The 17,941-nt window shown below is 46.7% G+C and overlaps 1 protein-coding gene across 3 annotated transcripts in view; it reads right to left on the reverse strand.

Annotated features, from left to right (window-relative positions):
- The window catches only part of HEPH (hephaestin), a 48,264-nt gene that overhangs the window by 7,506 nt on the left and 22,817 nt on the right, over positions 1-17,941 (reverse strand). For 2 of the 3 annotated variants that reach the window (XM_082208232.1, XM_082208233.1), the window contains exons 10-17: positions 16,321-16,532; positions 15,238-15,382; positions 12,036-12,248; positions 10,770-10,983; positions 8,520-8,668; positions 3,862-3,996; positions 2,473-2,579; positions 874-1,099 (exon numbers count right to left, since the gene is read on the reverse strand). In XM_082208232.1, coding sequence (XP_082064358.1) covers positions 874-1,099; positions 2,473-2,579; positions 3,862-3,996; positions 8,520-8,668; positions 10,770-10,983; positions 12,036-12,248; positions 15,238-15,382; positions 16,321-16,532 — 1,401 coding nt within the window. The remainder of the gene's footprint in view (positions 1-873; positions 1,100-2,472; positions 2,580-3,861; positions 3,997-8,519; positions 8,669-10,769; positions 10,984-12,035; positions 12,249-15,237; positions 15,383-16,320; positions 16,533-17,941) is intronic. The other variant, XM_082208234.1, reaches the window with a different exon arrangement.

Here is a 17,941-nt window from a genome sequence, read left to right on the forward strand (position 1 = left end):
GGGGAAGCCTGAGCTTCCCCCGACCCCAGCCCCCAGAACAGGTCCGGGAGCGGTGGCAAGGTTCAAGGGACCCCTGACTGTTAGGTCCAGTCGTGCCTGATTCTGGGGTTGCAGCGCTCACTTTACTGGCCGAGGGAGCCGGCGTACAGCTTCCGGGTTATGTGGCCAGCATGACTAAGCCGCTTCTGGCAAACCAGAGCAGCACACGGAAACGCCGTTTACCTTCCCGCCGGAGCGGTATCTATTTATCTACTTGCACTTTGACATGCTTTCAAACTGCTAGGTTGACAGGAGCAGGGACCGAGCAATGGGAGCTCACCCCGTTGCGGGGATTCGAACTGCCGACCGTCCGATCGGCAAGCCCTAGGCTCTGTGGTTTAACCCACAGCACCACCCGTGTCCCTTATTGGTCTCTTATTTGCATGGGCTGGGGTAGGGGAGCCCGATTCCTGGTCCTGCAAGACCAGGGGCTTCAGAAGTATTGCTGCCTATCTTATAAATATTATAGTTATTGCTGCTGTTATCATTTATTTATTACTTGCCCTTCACCAGCAGGCCCCAAGACAGTTTTAAATGAAATACTAAAACCAGTTAACACAGATTACAGTCATCAGAATAAGGTGGGTTCTGAAAACACATAATACCTTGGTTGAAAGGCGGTAGAGAGGTCCCTTTCTTTTCCCTACTCCCATAGCCTTTCCAGTGAGAAACCCAAATAAATAATCATGAACATTACTTTGAAAAGATGGTACCAGTGGGAAATAGATGGCCCAGGTGTTGTTTTTTTAATACAGACAATTCTAGGCAACACTTTGCAATCCAGGGCAAAGGCAGGCAGCCATGCAGGACGAAAAAGTAAGAACACAAAGTCACCGTGCATTTTGTTGCTCTCCAGAAACTCTTCATCCTCTCGGTGGGAATGAACCCAGTCCCCTTGGGCATACTTTTGCACATTCTCCTCCAGGTACCAGGACTGATTTTCATCAAAAATCAAGAAGAGGAGTGCAAACTCCTTGTTGACACCTTTCCTTCTCCCATCTAAATCCAGCGTCCCTTTACGGCAGACCTTTAGGGGGCCAATGAGACCACTGAACACATCCTGGGGGTAAAAGGGCAGAGAAAAGTTAGGAAGGTTATCCTAGGAGTTTTACTTATAGACTCCTGTTAGCTGGGGCAGCTTCTGGAACCAAAAGAATTCTCCTCCAAAGTACAGTCATACCTTGAGTTGAATGCGCTTCGGGTTGAGTGCATTCGTGTTGCGCTCCGCAGCAACCCGAAAGTAACGGAGTGCACTACTTCTGGGTTTCACCGCTCACACATGTGCAGACGCTCAAAATGACATCACACGCATGCGCGGAAGCGACGAAACGCGAACCGCGCATGCGCAGGCGCCCAGATGCGTCTTGCGTTCCGTTCAGGATGCGAATGGGGCTCCGGAACGGATCCCGTTTGCATCCTGAGGTACCACTGTACATTCTACGGGCTACAACCAAGGATTTCTACAAACCAGGGTTTCCCAAACTGCCACATGTCTGGATTTCCCCAGACGTTACTGGGATTTCAAAGGTGGAATTGGCACCTGGGAGTGATTTCTGAAAGGTGGCACATTGTCTTTTTTCTCTTTTTTCTGGCGTTTTTGTAAAACAAAAGCTTAACAGCTTTGGGGTGTCCTGGTTTTTAGTTTTTGAAATATGGCAACCCTATTTCCAGGAGTGAGGAATTCTCTCCCTCTCCCAATGGCACCAAGAAGCAGGGAGGAAACAAGAAAGTTATTTCTTAAGATTTTTTTTGAGTCATCACAGTGAAAGACGAAGAATCCAGTCATTCCTCAATGTTAGCATTGCTCGCACCGAGCTCCTCCCTCCTTCCCTTCTAGCAACAACACCTGCCTCTATGGCGTCCATCCATGGTCAACTGTCTCTGTGCCCTTTGTGCTGCACCCTTAACAAATGTCGCGTTTTGGGAGAAGGGTTGGTTATGCGGTCCAGTGACATGTCAGCTAACTGTTTTGCCTCCCCTCCTCTATCTCCTAACACCTTACAACTCTTTTCCTCTCTCTAAGTTGTTGTTTTCCTCACAGCCCTGCTGTAATTCGAGACTGCCATCCTCTTCTCTGGGAGCTACAGCAGAAGGGGGGGGGGGTGACCTTCACCATTCCTCCTCCTCTTTAGCCTTGTCCCTGAAACCTGTACAGTGAGCACAGGTCTTTGCTTGCAAAGTGTAAGCTTAGTATGAATAGTTACAGATAGGTAGCCGTGTTGGTCTGCCATGGTCAAAATAAAAAAAATCCTTCCAGTAGCATCTGAAGAAGTGTGCATGCACACGAAAGCTCATACCAAGAACTAACTTAGTTGGTCTTTAAGGTGCTACTGGAAGGAATTTTTTTATCTTAGTATGAATAAACATCCTGGTGGGGAGCTCCTTTGCATGGTGGTATAATCCTCTCACAAAAGCTAGAGAAAAACTGCAAACCTTTACAGGATCCACACTGGAATAGTAGATCCAAGAGACACAGGCAGAATCATTAGGTCCTGGGCCTGATCTTTCAGGAACATCCCACCGATAGGTGACAATTTCACCTGAGACAGAGACAGACACAGACACAATTTTATTATTATTATTATTATTATTATTATTATTATTATTATTGAGAAATTGACACCTTTCTACTTCTGTTGGAGTCTCAGAGACTTATTTATTTCATAATATTCATACTGTAAAGGTAAAGGTAAAGGGACCCCTGACCATTAGGTCCAGTTGTGAACGATTCTGGGGTTGCGGCGCTCATCTCGCTTTAGTGGCCGAGAGAGCCGGCGTACAGCTTCCGGGTCATGTGGCCAGCATAGCTAAGCCGCTTCTGGTGAACCAGAGCAGTGCACAGAACACGCTTACTTTATCGCCGGAGCGGTACCAATTTATCTACTTGCACTTTGACGTGCTTTCAAACTGCTAGGTTGGCAGGAGCTGGGACCGAACAACAGGAACTCACCCTGTCATGGGGATTCGAACCGCCGACCTTCTGATCAGCAAGCCCTAGTGGTTTAGACCACAGCACCACCCATGTCCCTTATACTATACAGCACTTAATTATATTTTTTTAAAAAAACCTCTAAAGGGTTTGCAAAAAAAAAGATAATACAATTACCAATGTGGAAAATTAACAATAATTTAAAATTTTTGAAAAGTTAAAATAACAATAGACTAGAAGAAGATTAAAACTTGTATCAGGTTTCTAAACATATCTTACAATTAAGTCATTTAGATATCCAATTATGAAATGTTTCTTGTTGAAAATCAGGGGCTTACCCACAATTACCTTTTGCCCTGCTCTTCCCAGGCACAGGCCTACACTTTAAAGCTCTGTATCTGAGCAAACCCCCTTCCTTTCCCTCTGGAGCTTTCTCCATGATATGCCGCTGTCTAAAGGAGCGAACTGGCTCCTTTAATGGGAGGAAATGGCTATTTGGGTTTTTTGGGGGTTGCCGTTTGCTTCCATTGGGCTTTAAAGAGCAGGTTTTTACGGGGAAAGCTCAGGAACAAAAAACCCAAAAACTTCCAAGGAAGGAGAGTCTACCACCTTCCAATGGAGTCCATTCCACAGTCGAACAGCTCTTGCTGTCAGAAAGTTCCTCCTGATGTTTCATCGGAATCTCCTTTCTTGTCACTCGAGTCTATTTGTATGGGTCCCAGACTGTGCAAAATAATAGGGAGCCCACCCAGCCTCTAACCATACAGGTGCCTGAGGATGGACTCCAGGTGGTCTCTGTGAGCACTGCAGGGGATAGTTAATAAGAAGCTTGGCCGCTATACATGACACAGGGGTCTAGACAAGGCAACTCACAGCAGAGGGCTAAGACTCACCAGGCATTGCTGCTTCCGAGCCTTTGTTGCTGTTCTTCTCCAGGACTCCATGGGCATGAAGGGAGTAAGGCCGTGTGGCGTTGTTCTTGAACACAATATTGAGGATGTCTCCCACTTCTGCCCAGATGAACGGACCTAGAGGCAAGGAGATGCTTTAGGGAACAAACACTGTTGGGACAGTGACTGGGAATGGATGAGAACAACATAAAAAGATGTACACTTGAAAGCAGTGCATTGAAAGCAATACGTGGGTGGCAGAACAGTGTTGATACAGTGATGTGCATGTGCTCATGCAATAGCTGTGGCTATTGTTGGGTCAGTACAAAGAATTATCTCAATGTTTCCACAGTCCAAGCTATTGGAAGAAGTGGATCTACTCAAGCCTGCCAAGACGTGCAGGGGGCACTGCTATACTAGGTTCAGAGTGAATTTAGGACCCAGACCCACCCACCCCACTTGCTTACTTCCCCAAGTAAGTCCCCACTCACTAAGTAATGAGAGTTCTGAAGTGAAATATGCAAGCACTATTTTAACCTGCTGCTTTGGGAGAAAGCAACTCTCCAGGCCTCAATGCAGGCCACGTCTCTCAGTTCTGCACAACCCTCCCTGCTTTTACCTGAGTGTGTTTGATTTAGCCTACTATACATGCCAACCTAGCAGTTCGAAAGCATGTCAAAGTGCAAGTAGATAAATAGGTACCACCCCAGCGGGAAGGTAAACGGCATATACGTGCGCTGCTCTGGTTCACTAGAAGCGGCTTAGTCATGCTGGCCACATGACCCGGAAGCTGTACGCCAGCTCCCTCAGCCAGTAAAGCGACATGAGCGCCACAAGCCCAGAGTCGTCTGCGACTGTACTTAACGGTCAGGGGCCCCTTTACCTTTACATGGGCATAGCCGGGGGGGGGCAGCGAGGGATAGTTGCCCCCCCAATCAATAAAAATCAATAAAAATGCTTAGCTAACTGAGGTTCTGTCACCCCAAAATGGCCTGCCCCCCCCAAAAAAACCTTGCTACACACCCATGCATCATCTTTGCAAACAATTTTAATTAGCTAAAACACTGAAAGGAAGGAGGAGGCTCACTTCTCCTGAATGAACTGGTTAGAGTGGTGCCTGAATATCTTGCTTCAGAATTCTCATTCTTCAAGGGGAAGAGGCTTTTACAAAAGGAAAGGAAAGCTGCAGAAATGGGGAAACAAAGATCCCCCTGCTACAACTAATTAGCCAAGGAAAACCTGGCAAAATATCGTAATGATAAAACTTATGTATAAGAAACATGCAGCACTTATTTTACTCCTCAGATTAAGAACATAACCAATAAGAACCTCATCCTCCATTTATTATTGGCAATTAGATTAGTGATCATAAAGATCTGGAAAACTTTAAATGCAAATCTTTTTGAAGGCTGAAGTTTGCAAGTATGGGACTTCATGCTTATGGACAAACATTTCACAAAAGGAATATTGATCCAGTGCGATGGGAGGACTAACGCTTTCTATATATCCTTTTATTGGCTTTGTTAAGGCAATCAAACATGGTTTTCACTCTCGACAGACTCAAGGAAACTTATTGAGAGATACTTTCATTTGATTGTCTTTCTTGGAATGTTTAAAAATACAACCATCAGCTGCTATTTAGCTTTCTTTTCTGTACATCTACTAAGCCTCCTTTTCCTAGTATGGCTATATTTTGTTAATTGAAATTGAAAAACCAATTACCAAAAAAACCGAAGAAAGAAAAGAAAAATGCAATCTGAAATAATTAAGAAAACAAAATGTATTGCTAAGTTCTTACATTTCTGGATGACAATGTAAATGACATTTTTTCCTTTTATTAATTGCCCCATAGAATTTTTTGTTATATTATCCCTTCCGCCTTCCACATCTCATGTTCTCTCCGCCCCCCGCCTTTTCTAGTTAATTTGTTTTCTTTTTTCTTCTTAGAAAACAAGAATGCTTCATATATAATAGCTATGGCAATGAATTGCAATAATAACGTTAATAAAACCGTTTTTAAAAAGAAGAAGGAAATAGAAAAGCTGAGAGTCTGGACCCCAGATTTGTTTTGTGCCTAGTACAGCTGTGCTCCCCTGCAATTATCGTCAGACCCATCTCTTCTGATGGCTTGCACTGTGACTAAGCTGCGGTAGTTATTTATACTGACCCAGCTATTTTCCCATGAGAGCGGGAAAGGCATGGGCAGAAAAGAGTGGGCATGGACAGAACAGCCCATAATAAGCAGCACATAATAAATTTCTATCGCTACCCACAGTATACTGAAGAGCCATGGAGAGGAAAAAACAGAAAAACTTATCAAAACAACACAGCACTCCAGAGATACAGTCCACATTGACATCATGCCATTAAAGTTCTATTATACAGTGGTGCCTCACAAGACGAAAAGAATCCGTTCTGTGATTCTCTTCGTCTAGCGGTTTTTTCGTCTTGTGAAGCAAGCCCATTGACGGATTAGCGGATTAGCGCTATTAGCGGCTTATCAGCTTATCGGATCAGCTGATAAGCGGCTTAGCGGCTTAGAAAAAGGGGGGGAGGGGGAAAAACCGGCAGGAACTCGCAAGACATTTTCGTCTTGCGAAGCAAGCCCATAGGAGATTCATTTTGCGAAGCACCTCCAAAACGGAAAACTCTTTCGTCTAGCGAGTTTTCCGTCTTGCGACGCATTCGTCTTGCGGGGCACCACTGTACCATTTTAAATAGTCAGTGGCTTCCCCAAAAGAATTATGGGAGCTGCATTATCAAACCGCACTGGGAATTGTACCTCTGGGAGGGAAACAGGGGCTTCCTACCAACGTTAAGCACCCTTAACAAACTACAGCTCCCAGAATATTTTTTTGGGGGGGCTGTCGTGACTGTTTAAAGTGGCATGGTGCTCAGATACTGCTTTAAATGTGCGTTGTGAATGTTGCCACAGAGAGACTCCCATCTACATCTGGAGAGGCAATACAATGGGGGAGAAGACCCTCAAGTGCCTAGACATCCTCAGTTCTTACATTTATAATGGGAGTCTATTATGATGATAATTTGAAGTCCAAGGTACATCGGGCCCAGTGCTATTTTTCTTTTTCTTTTTTATGTAATAATTTTTATTAGTTTTCAGTTACAATAACCCAATAAAAGCCTCGTTGTCAATACCAATTTATAATACCAAATCATAATACAGTTAATAATGCCAATTGTTCAAATAATAATAATAATAATAATAATAATAATAATAATAATAATAAATTTTATTTATACCCCACCCTCCCCGGCCAGAGCCAGGCTCAGGGCTGCTAACACCAGTAAAATTACAATAAAAACATAATGGGGGGGGGACAATTTAAAATACAGGTTAAAATGCAATTTAAAATGCAGCCTCATTTTAAAAGCAGCCCATGGATCAAAACCGTAAGGGGAGGGAAAACATAAGGGTCAGACTGAGTCCAAACCAAAGGCCAGGCGGAACAGCTCTGTCTTGCAGGCCCTGTGGAAAGATGGCAGGTCCCGCATGGCCTTAGTCTCTTGTGACAGAGCATTCCACCAAGTTGGGGCCAGTACTGAAAAGGCCCTGGCCCTAGTTGTGACTTGGGACCTTGTGACTTGGGACCTCCCAAATGTTGTAATTTGTGGACCTTAAGATCCTCCGCGGGGCATACCAGGAGAGGCGGTCCCCTGCGTGCTAGAATTGATGATTTGATAAATTACTCCGCATTCCAATTACACACCAGTCAGAATAACAAACCCTTATGCCTCCAGTGCTGTTTTTCTAGAAAAAGAGGTGCCACGAACACCCTCCTTGTTCTCTTAGAATGGCAATGGCGCCCACCTAAGAGGTGCCAGAACTGGGTTTCGGTGAGCTCCAGCTGGAAAAAGAGCAGTGACCGGGCTTGGTTTACACATGCAGACATATGATGTGTTAACAGAATGGCAGGGTTCTGAGGCCAGGGAATGCAATGTACCACCTCAGACCACAAGGCATCCTATTTTTTGAACACTCTCCTAGAGTATCAAACTAAACCAAACCATAAAAACCCACCACTTGTTAATTAGAAAACTGGTAAATCTAGAAACAATTTCTAGTGGTATATTGCTGTGAAAAACAAAAGAGTCCTTTAACACCCTACTGCATTAAAATTCATTTGCAGAGAATGTTTTTACAAAGGGGCTGATTCATAAGTTATACCCCCACCTGCTGTCTGAAACAGTGCAGTGCACTCTACTGTCTCTAGCTTTCAAACATCTAACTCTGCTGCACGTGTAGACCAGGTCATCTGGACGGGTGTTCATTGTGGGATTTTTGTGCACATTTTCCCCCCAGTGTCCATGCAATGCTGTTTTCATCAAAGTGACAATTGGCACACACCCCCTGATGCATTTAATTTATATTCACCCTTTTCTATGGAAGTAAAAAAAAGTAAAAGCAAAAATAAGTAAAAAAGACCCCTGTAGCCAAAGGCCTGTTTCTGATTGTGCTATCTAACAAACTTGCTTGCAGGTTAAGCCCCTGACTTGCTCGAATGGAACACAGGAACAAAAGAAGACCCTGCTGGATCAGGTCAGTGGGCCATCTTTTAAACCCATCTAATTTGGTGGTCATCACTAACTCCTGGAGAAGTGAGAGGAGCAGCACCTACTTTGTGTACAATCCTTCTCCTTACCCAGGATCCCTAGGTGTTCCTCGCCATCCGTCCTGCTCTTTGGGGTCTTGAACGTCCCATTCGTGTATTCCCTGTACACTGCTTTTTTGTACCGGGAGCCAAGGAGTCCGTTCTTGCCACTCAGAAACACGTCACTATACCTGTGAATGCTGAAGTTCCTTTGTGCGTTAATGATGCTCTGTTGGCACTAATAAAACAATAACACACATCTTGTCTGTGCCGGGCAGGTCATGGCTCTAGGGAATCTGGTTTCTGGAGATGTGAAACCCGCTGAGATGAAAGGCTTCGGGAGATGCCTGGTAAAGGCTTAGCATAGGGGGACCTGGGTACAGGTCAGCTATGAATTCGCAGGGGAACTAAAAGTGATAATATCCTGGTGCATGCCCTTGGTGTTGGTGGTGGAATGGTTTCATGAGATCCCCCCAGCCAGGGATTTCAGGGCTGCATTCCCACATGAGCAGCTTTCAAGGGGCCACATCTCAGGGATCAGCAGGGCCAGAGAGGCAAAAGTGGATGTGGCTAGAGCTAAAATGGCCAGAGCCATCTTTTCCATTGGGATTACTGGCACGTTGCGCCAGGGTGCTAGCTTCTCAGGGGCGCTCCAGCGAGTGGGGAAGCTGCGCGGCTTTGCTGGCGGCCTCCCCTTTCCCTCCTGCACACCCGCCAGCTGCGCCCTGTCAACCACATGTCTGGCAGGTGTGCAGCTTTCTTCCCAAGCCCCCGCAGGAGGAGAGCGACCCCCACAGAGGCTTAGGATGGAAGCTGCACCCTGCCAACTATATGGCTGGCGGACATGCAGCTTCCTTCCCAAGCCCCTGCGGAGGAGAGAGATCCCTGCAGAGGCTTGGGAAAAGGTCGACAACTCTGGAAAACGCGGGGTGGGGCGCCGGAGGGATCTTTGCACCACGGCCGGATATGCTTAAGACAGCCCTGAAAATGGATGTTGCTGTTATCTTTCTGAAATCAGCTGCGTTCTAGCTGTGCAGAAGTCGGAAGCTTTTACCCACCCACATGTCTTCCCAGCCTCTTTTCCGGCAAGTGGGAGGCATTCTGTTGAAGGACACTCAGGCAAAAGCACTCAGGTGTGTGCACCACTGAGGGGGTGGTTGGAGCCCTGGCTGCTGAGGTCCAGAGAGGGCCTCCTTTTCCCTCCAGCCTTAGGTTCCCCACCTCTTTCCTTAGGCATATTGCTGCAATCCACACATTTAAAGCCTCAAAAACCTTCTGCCTTCCATATGGTGCTTCTGGGGAGCAATAGGGCAAGAGCTAGGAAGCATGTTAAAAGGCCAGAGGGCACGCCATCCCTTTTGTGTGCAGCAATAACTATAATATTTATAAGATAGGCAGCAATACCTCTGAAGCCCCTGGAGGGTAGGGGAGAGATGCTCTTGCAGGACCAGGCATCGGGCTCCCCTACCCCAACCCATGCAAATAAGGGACGCGGGTGGCTCTGTGGGTTAAACCACAGAGCCTAGGGCTTGCCGATCAGAAGGTTGGCGGTTCGATGGGGTGAGCTCCCGTTGCTCAGTCCCTGCTCCTGCCAACCTAGCAGTTCGAAAGCAGTGTTTCTGTGCGCTGCTCTGGTTCGCCAGAAGCGGCTTAGTCATGCTGGCCACATGACCCGAAAGCTGTACGCCAGCTCCCTCGGACAATAAAGCGAGATGAGCCGCGCAACCTCAGAGTCGGCCACAACTGGACCTAATGGTCAGGGGTCCCTTTACCTTTACCTTTACTAGGCTGAAGCTTGCAAGCTGCACTCACAGCAATAATAATAATAATAATAATAATAATAATAATAATAATAATAATAATAATATTTTCAGGTGGACTTGTCCACCTGGAGATTCTAGCCATTCCCCCCACCTGGTAATGGCTGAACAACTTCCTGGGAACTCCAGGAAAGTTCTGGGGTCTGTCATTGCCCCTTTGGGTTAAAAGGACAAGCTGGGTTTTTAAGCTCTCTGTTTTTAAACTGTAACATTATATTGTGGGTATGGACTGTCTCTTTATAAAATTGCAGGTATTTGTGTTTTTGTTTTGTTTTTAATATTATGACACTGACTATAAGCCCTCTTATGGAAACTTTTGTTTTGAAAGGTGGCATACAAATCCATATTGTAAAGCAAGCAAATAAAAGTTAACTCAGCCAACTTGGCGTGGAGAGGAGCCAGAAGAACAGAAGAAAAGCCTGCTGGATCAGGCCAATGGACTATCTAGTCCTCCTGCTCCTTTCTGAAGCAGACCAGTTACCTCTCCTCCGCAGAGCTGTTATATCTTTCCAGTGCCCAACGGCGATCCAGAGCATAGTCCCACTCCACTTCTTCTGCCATGACGTAGAGGGTCCTCACTTGCTCATATTGCTGGTCTGGAAACAGTGTGTTCTTCCCACACTGCTGAACTGAGTAACGTCCTCTCATCCCAGACTGGTAGTGGTTGCTAGTCTGACAGTATACTTCAAAAGTCCCTAGTGGGCAGCATAAACAGAGATGTGCAAGATGGTTGCAGACAGGTCCCTCCAGATGTTTTCAATCAAAACTCCCACCAGCCTCAGCCAACACAGGAATGCCCCCCCCCCAGTGCCATATGGCTGTGTTGGCTGTGGCTGATGGGCTTTGTAGTCCACCACAGGGAGTTCCACAGTTCAATCCAGTCAGATGGGTGGGGTATAAATAATAAATTATTATAATATTATTATTAACTGTCTGCTTTGCGAAGGACTTCCTTTCATCTTTCTTAATCTTCCAACATTTGGCTTCATTGGATGTCCACAAATTCTAGTGTCATGAGAGAGGTAGAGCAACTTTTCTCTACCCACTTTCTCTTTGCCAGGCATAATTTTTATAAACTTCATTCATGTCACCTCCCCCCCTTGGCTTTGCATTTTCAGGACAGATTTGTGTTTTATCATATCAAGCCATGGGTCTAACTAATGAACCCTCATTTTATCCTCACAACGATTCTGTGAGGTAGGTTAGGCTGAGAAGGAGGGTGTGACTCAAGAGAGACCACTAAGCTTCATTGCTGGGTGGAAAGTTGAACCCTGCTCTCCCAGGTTCTAATTCAATTGCACTATGCTCTACAATTCTGTGCTTCTACCACACTGTGCCTCAAGCTTGAAAGCAAAACAAGACCCTGAAAAATTCATCTCCAAGGATTTAGGAGATCTTGCATATCCAAGGTCAGTGTCTTTACATGGCCTTTATTGAAAGCTTGCGTAACTGTCTTTCCTTGGACAGTAAAGGTTATGATTAGACTGAAAATGTTTACTTGCTTCTAAACTGACTACACTGGTCCACACCATGCACTGGAAGCACACACTCTCCCCCCCCCCAGCATCCTGCAAAATGTAGCCCATGCCTCACAGAGCTGTAATTCCCCAAGACCCTTAACAAACTATAGTTCCCAGGATTTTTTCAGGGAAACCTTGTGCTTTTAAGCATGCATAAAATATATGGTTTGGGCATGACTTATGTCTCCCTTGAGAAAGAAAGGTTGCAAATGGGTTGAGGCATTTACCTTCGCTATCTGGCTGCATGAGGGCTGTGGCAAATGTGTGAGGGAAGAGACTGGCTCCATCTCGCCTCATCCCATTCATCAAGACCGTATTTCCCTGGAAGGTTGCGCCATGGACGTCGGCTTCACTGCCAAAGCCCAAGAGATGCCAGGAGACAGTTTCTTCCCTGCAGACATCTAGGAGAGGCATGTTGCTGAACAGGAACCCATTAATGGCTTTAAGGGAGGGGGGAACCCCAAAGGAAAATAAACAAAAAAAGGAGACATTTATTTATTTGATTCATGCATAGACCATACCTTTTCATATACTGCTTTGAATTTGGGGAGGCTTTTTTTTTTTTTTTTTGCAACCAAGCAGAGTACAAATTTTACAAAAGAAATAAATGAAATGAATAAGAACATTGTAAGAGCCTGCTGGATCAAGCCAAAGGGGCCCCATCAAATCCAGCATCCTGTTCTCATAGTGACCAACAAGATGCCCCAATGGGAAACCAGCAAGCTGCGCAAGAGCTACACTTTCCCCTCCTGTGGTTTGCAGCAACTGGCATTGAGAAGCATTGCTGCCTCCAACTTGTTAACGCAGAGCAAGGCCATCATGGCTTGTAATAATAATATCATAACAGTTTCAGTTACAGATAGGTAGCCGTGTTGGTCTGCCATAGTCAAAATAATAATAAAAAAATTCCTTCCAGTAGCACCTTAAAGACCAACTAAGTTAGTTCTTGGTATGAGCTTTCGTGTGCATGCACACTTCTTCAGATACACTGAAACAGAAGTTGCCAGATCCTTTTATATAGTGGGTATACCCCTCCCCACCTTCCCACTATATAGAAGGATCTGGCAACTTCTGTTTAAGGTGCTACTGGAAGAAAATCATAACAGTTTATTATTTATAAGCTGCCCATCTAGCTGGGTTTCCCCAGTCACTCTGGGAAGCTCCCAACAGAATATTAAAAACACAATAAAACAGCAGACATTTAAAACTTCCCTAAGCAGGGCTGCCTTCAGATGTCTTATAAAAGTCACATAGTTGTTTATTTCCTTGACATCTGATGGGAAAGCATTCCACAGGGTGGGTGGCACTACTGAAAAGGCCCTCTGCCTGGTTCCCTGTAACCTCACTTTTCTCAGTGAGGGAACCGCCAGAAGGCCCTCGGAGCTGGACCTCAGTGTCTGGGCTGAACAATGGGGGTGGAGATGCTCCTTCAGGTATACTGGGCCGAGGCCATTTATGGCTTTAAAGAGCAGCACCAACACTTTGAATTGTGCTCAGAAACGCACTGGGAGCCAATGTAGGTCTCTCAGGACCAGTGTTATATAGTCTCAGTGGCCACTCCCTGCCGCATTCTGGATTAGTTGTAGTTTCTGAGTCACCTTCAAAGGTAACCCCATACAGAGCGCATTGCAGTAGTCCAAGAGGGAGATAACTAGAGCACGCACCACTCTGGTGAGACAGTCTGCGGGCAGGTAGGGTCTCATCCTGCGTACCAGATGGAGCTGGTAGACAGCTGCCCTGGACACAGAGTTGACCTGTGCCTCCATGGATAGCTGTGAGTTCAAAATGACTCCCAGGCTGCACACCTGGTCCTTCAGGGGCACAGTTACCCCATTCAGGACCCAGGAGTCCTCCACACCTGCCCTCCCCCTGTCCCCCAAAAACAGTACTATAGCAGTGTTTCCCAACCTTTTTTGGGCAAAGGCACACTTGTTTGATGAAAAAAATCTCGAGGCACACCACCATTACAGCCCCGTGACGTCAGCGCGCAGCGTCACGCCGGGAGGGACGCACGAAAGTGTAAGTTTCAATTTTTTTCCCTCCCCCTTGCCGGGGAACCTCCAAGCTTTGGGGGTGGGGGGGGGGGAGGAGGCAGAAAAGCGAGGGACTGAGGGACTCCTCCAACGACAAGGGTTGGGGAAGAAGAGAAAGGGCTATTCCGCTCCAGTCACAGGAGGGGAATATGTACTGGCCCAACTGGTGTGCGGTCTTCGGAAAGCGGGGTGCGGGAAGGAAGCCTAGGCTCCGGGTCCACCGACCTCGGCGGAGAAAGGCAACAACCGGAGCCGATGACGAGCCGGCGTGTGCGTGCAGCGGCTGGCCTCGAGCTCGGGAAGCTGCGCGCGGCGATGTTGACGCGGGGCGCGCGAGAGCTTGGGGGCGGGGGGGGCGGGAGAGAGAGAGAAAGAGTTGGCAGCACCAGGCGCTGTTACTTATTGCGCTGCGGACGCTGCCAGCAACTGCGGTGGTTGTGCGGCGGCCGCCGCCGCAGAACGTCCTCGTCAGTCAGCTGAGCTGCCTGGCGGCGTAGGGAGCCGAGGGGCGGGGCTTCCTTTCTGAAGGAGCTGAGGGTGGGGGTCCTCCGGCGCCTTCAGCGAAACGGCGCCGGCGCAGAGCGCTTCTAGGAGGCTGCCTTTGTGCGCGACGTAAAGCCCTCTTTCCCTCCCTCCAGCCCCGTGTCACCTGTGGAAAAGGGGGCTGGATCCAGTGATGCAACTCGGAAAACTGTTAGGGAAGCCAGAGCAGGAAAGTGAGTGGGAGGCGGCGGCGCCGCTTTAACCCACGTTTCCTTTTTGAAAGAGAAACTTACAGTGTTTCCCAACCTTTTTTGGACTTGCCCGCCTCCCTCCAGGCAACATCTCGCGGCACACCAGGCAACATCTCGCGGCACACTAGTGTGCCGCGGAACACCGGTTGGGAAACACTGTACTATAGGTTTGTAGCCATCAGTAGTCCTCTGCTCTATGAATTTGTCTAAACCTATAGGTTAGTGACCCATCCTTGGCTCTTCTGGAAGCAAGTTCTGCAGTTCAGCTATGCGCTGAGAGAAGTCCTCTCTTTAATCTGTCCTTAATCTTCCTACATTCAGCTTTACTGGATGCCCATGCGTTCTGGAGTTATGGGGGGGACGGACTTTCCTCTATCCACTTTCTCCATGCCATGGATTGCTTACAAACTTCTACCATGTTGTCTCTTACATGCCTTTTCTCTAAGCTGAAGTCCCAAATGTTGCAACCTCTGATTACAGAGGGGTTGCTCCACCCCCTTAATCATTTTGGTTGCCCCTTTCTGAACCTTTCCCAACTCTATAACATCCTTTCTGAGGTGACAGCTCAGAGTAGATATTTCAGATAGGTGCTCCGATTAATTTCTAGGTAATCCAATGTTCAACTGCGTCTTCATTCCCTAAGATTGGGAGTGATGACATACCGTGCATCCTGTTGGATTCCTTGAAGTCTTGATCTTGAAAAGGATGGTCCTTTCTCAAGAAGTACTTCAGATTTGCATCCAGATACCAACTTAGATTTTCATCAAACACACCAAACAAGAGATAAAACTCCTTCTCAACACCTTTCTAGGATAGCAACAACACACAGGATGTCAGGCTTTTGAAAAATACCTATTCTCATGCACTAATCATTGTTGGTTATAGTCGCAAGAGCGTTGCTGGTCATTCCCCGAGTTGGTGAGGCTCATTTGACAACAGTGAGAAACTAAGCCTTGAGTGTCATTGGAACTCCCTGCCACTGGGGATTCATGCCTTCTTTGTCAACTTTTAAATTTCTGCTGAAATCTTTTCTATTCTGCCAGGCCTATGCTGGCAGTTAATAACACGTCCTACCACAATAGTTATTTGTTATCTGTTTTTTTACTTTTTTATGGTTTTATAATCTGGTTTTATTGCTGTAAATGGCTTAGATTTTTTAATGACAAAATGGCATACAAATATACAGTGGAACCTCAGTTTTCAAACGTAAACCATTCCAGAAGACTGTTCTACTTCCAAAATGTTCAAAAACCACTTAATACAGAAGCCTCAATACAATAGGGAAACTCAAAACGGAAGCCACGTGGCATGTTCAGCTTCCAAAAATCGTGCAAAAGCCGAAGCAGTTACTTCCAGGTTTTCGGAGTTCGAAAGTCGAAACGTTCAACTTCTGAGACACTTGAAAACCAAGGTTCCACTGTACTTATAAATAAGTAAGTAAATAAGTAAAACTTTTTGCTTTGTGTTTAATGCTGTAACTTTGCTATTAATTGCCCTGGACTCAGGAGAGGATAGGCGAGATATAAGCAATGAAATAATCGCCATCATGTTCCAAGTCTACCCACCTAACCACAAGCCACTGTCAATCAAGTAGGGAGCCAGGGAATTCAGACCCTGTAGGGCTGGCAGTTTTGATGGTGGTCTCATGGGAGTACTAATGTAGGTTGAGTCTTAAAAAATTACCCATCTCCAGTCTCTTCTGCTGATACTGGTCAATGGCACAACGGCAAAGCAACAAAGCATACCTGCTTATTATGTTCATCAAGAGTCCCAGGCCGACATATAAGCAAGGGCCCCACTAAGCCAGAATTGGTGTCTCTGACTGGATCTGCTGCAGAAGAATACATCCAGGTCAGACAAGGAGGGTCGTTGGCTGTAGGCCCAACATGTTGAGGGACCATCCAGTGGTACACAAAGCTCCCCAGAGGCTTCACAGCAGCTCCGTTCCTAGATAAGCCTTTGAAAAGCAAGAAGGGTTATGCAACTCCTTGTATCCTTAGAGCTAGTCATGGTGTAGTGGTTAGAGTGTTGGAGAGACCAGGGTTCAAATCCCCACTTGGGCATGAAGCTCGCTGGGTGACCTTGGGTCAGTCGCTGCCTCTTGGTCAAACCTACCTCACAGTTGTGGGGATTTGATGATGATGGGGAGACCATGCACACCATACCTCAGGCTCTTTGAAGGAAAAGGTGGGATATAAAAGCAAAAAATAAATAAATGAAATTTTAAAGCCGTTTATAGCAGCTGGGGAAAGATAGCATTAACCGGGGGAAACCTGCTTAGTGTTCTGCAAATACTGTGGGACTCCAGTTCCCATGAGTCCCCACAAAGATGGCCAAGGCTGATGGGAACTATCTGGAGGGTGCCAAGTTGGTGAGATACAGTGCTGTGAGGGGGTTAATTTCATGTTTGGGTAGAAATGTTTTCTCTTGTAATTCTGGATCTTACTGACCAGTGCTGTTCAGCAATCTCCTGAGTCTAAGAATTATGATAGGCAGACACTCAAGCTACATTCTCCATACCATCCATCATTCTATATACAGTCATACCTCGGGATAAATGTGCTTCAAGTTAAGTATTTTCGGGTTGCGCTCCGTGCCAACCCGGAAGTAACGGAGCGTGTTACTTCTGGGTTTCGCCGCATGTGCATGCGCAGATGGTCAAAATGATGTAACACCCATGTGCAGAAGTGGCAAAACGTGACCCGCGCACATGCAGATGCGCGGGCGCGGGTTGCGTTTGCTTCAGGATGCAAACGGGGCTTCAGAACGGATCCGGTTCGCATCCTGGGGTACCACTGTACCTCCACTATCTCCCCACCTGCCTTACCCTCAGAGGCCTCAGAAACTTTAACACCTACGCTTAGGAAGAGTCTTCCAATCCCTTGACAATTTGAGTTGTTGTTTTGTCTACCTTTTCGTGGCATTGTGTCTTCTTAATTTTTGTGGTTTGGCTCGTTTCCCCCACTTCATAACCAAGCTGTCAGCATGGCTTGCAACAAGAACACAGTACAATTGCATCTTATTCGGGGTTCAGATTGTGTCTATCCAAAGCCTCGGAGCCACCCTACAACTGGAAGGGTGGGGTGGAGAACGAGAAACCCTCCATGCTCTGAGTGGGCCTTGCTCTCTCCCCCAGCAAGTGGGGAATCTTTTTCAGCTTGAGGACTGCATTTTCTTCCAGGCAGGTTTCCAGGGGCCACATATCAGTGGTGGGTGGGGCTGGAGGCAAAAATGGGCGGGGGAGCTATTGATGGCTACTAGGCTGGATAGCCATGCCCTGCCTCCAATGCTTCTGAATGCCAGCTGCTGGAAACCGCAGGAGGGGAGAGGACTGCCCTTGAGCTTAGATTCTGCTCCTGGGCTTCT

This window comes from Podarcis vaucheri (assembly GCF_965113315.1).
Source record: "Podarcis vaucheri genome assembly, chromosome: Z".
NCBI classification, from domain to species: domain Eukaryota; kingdom Metazoa; phylum Chordata; class Lepidosauria; order Squamata; family Lacertidae; genus Podarcis; species Podarcis vaucheri.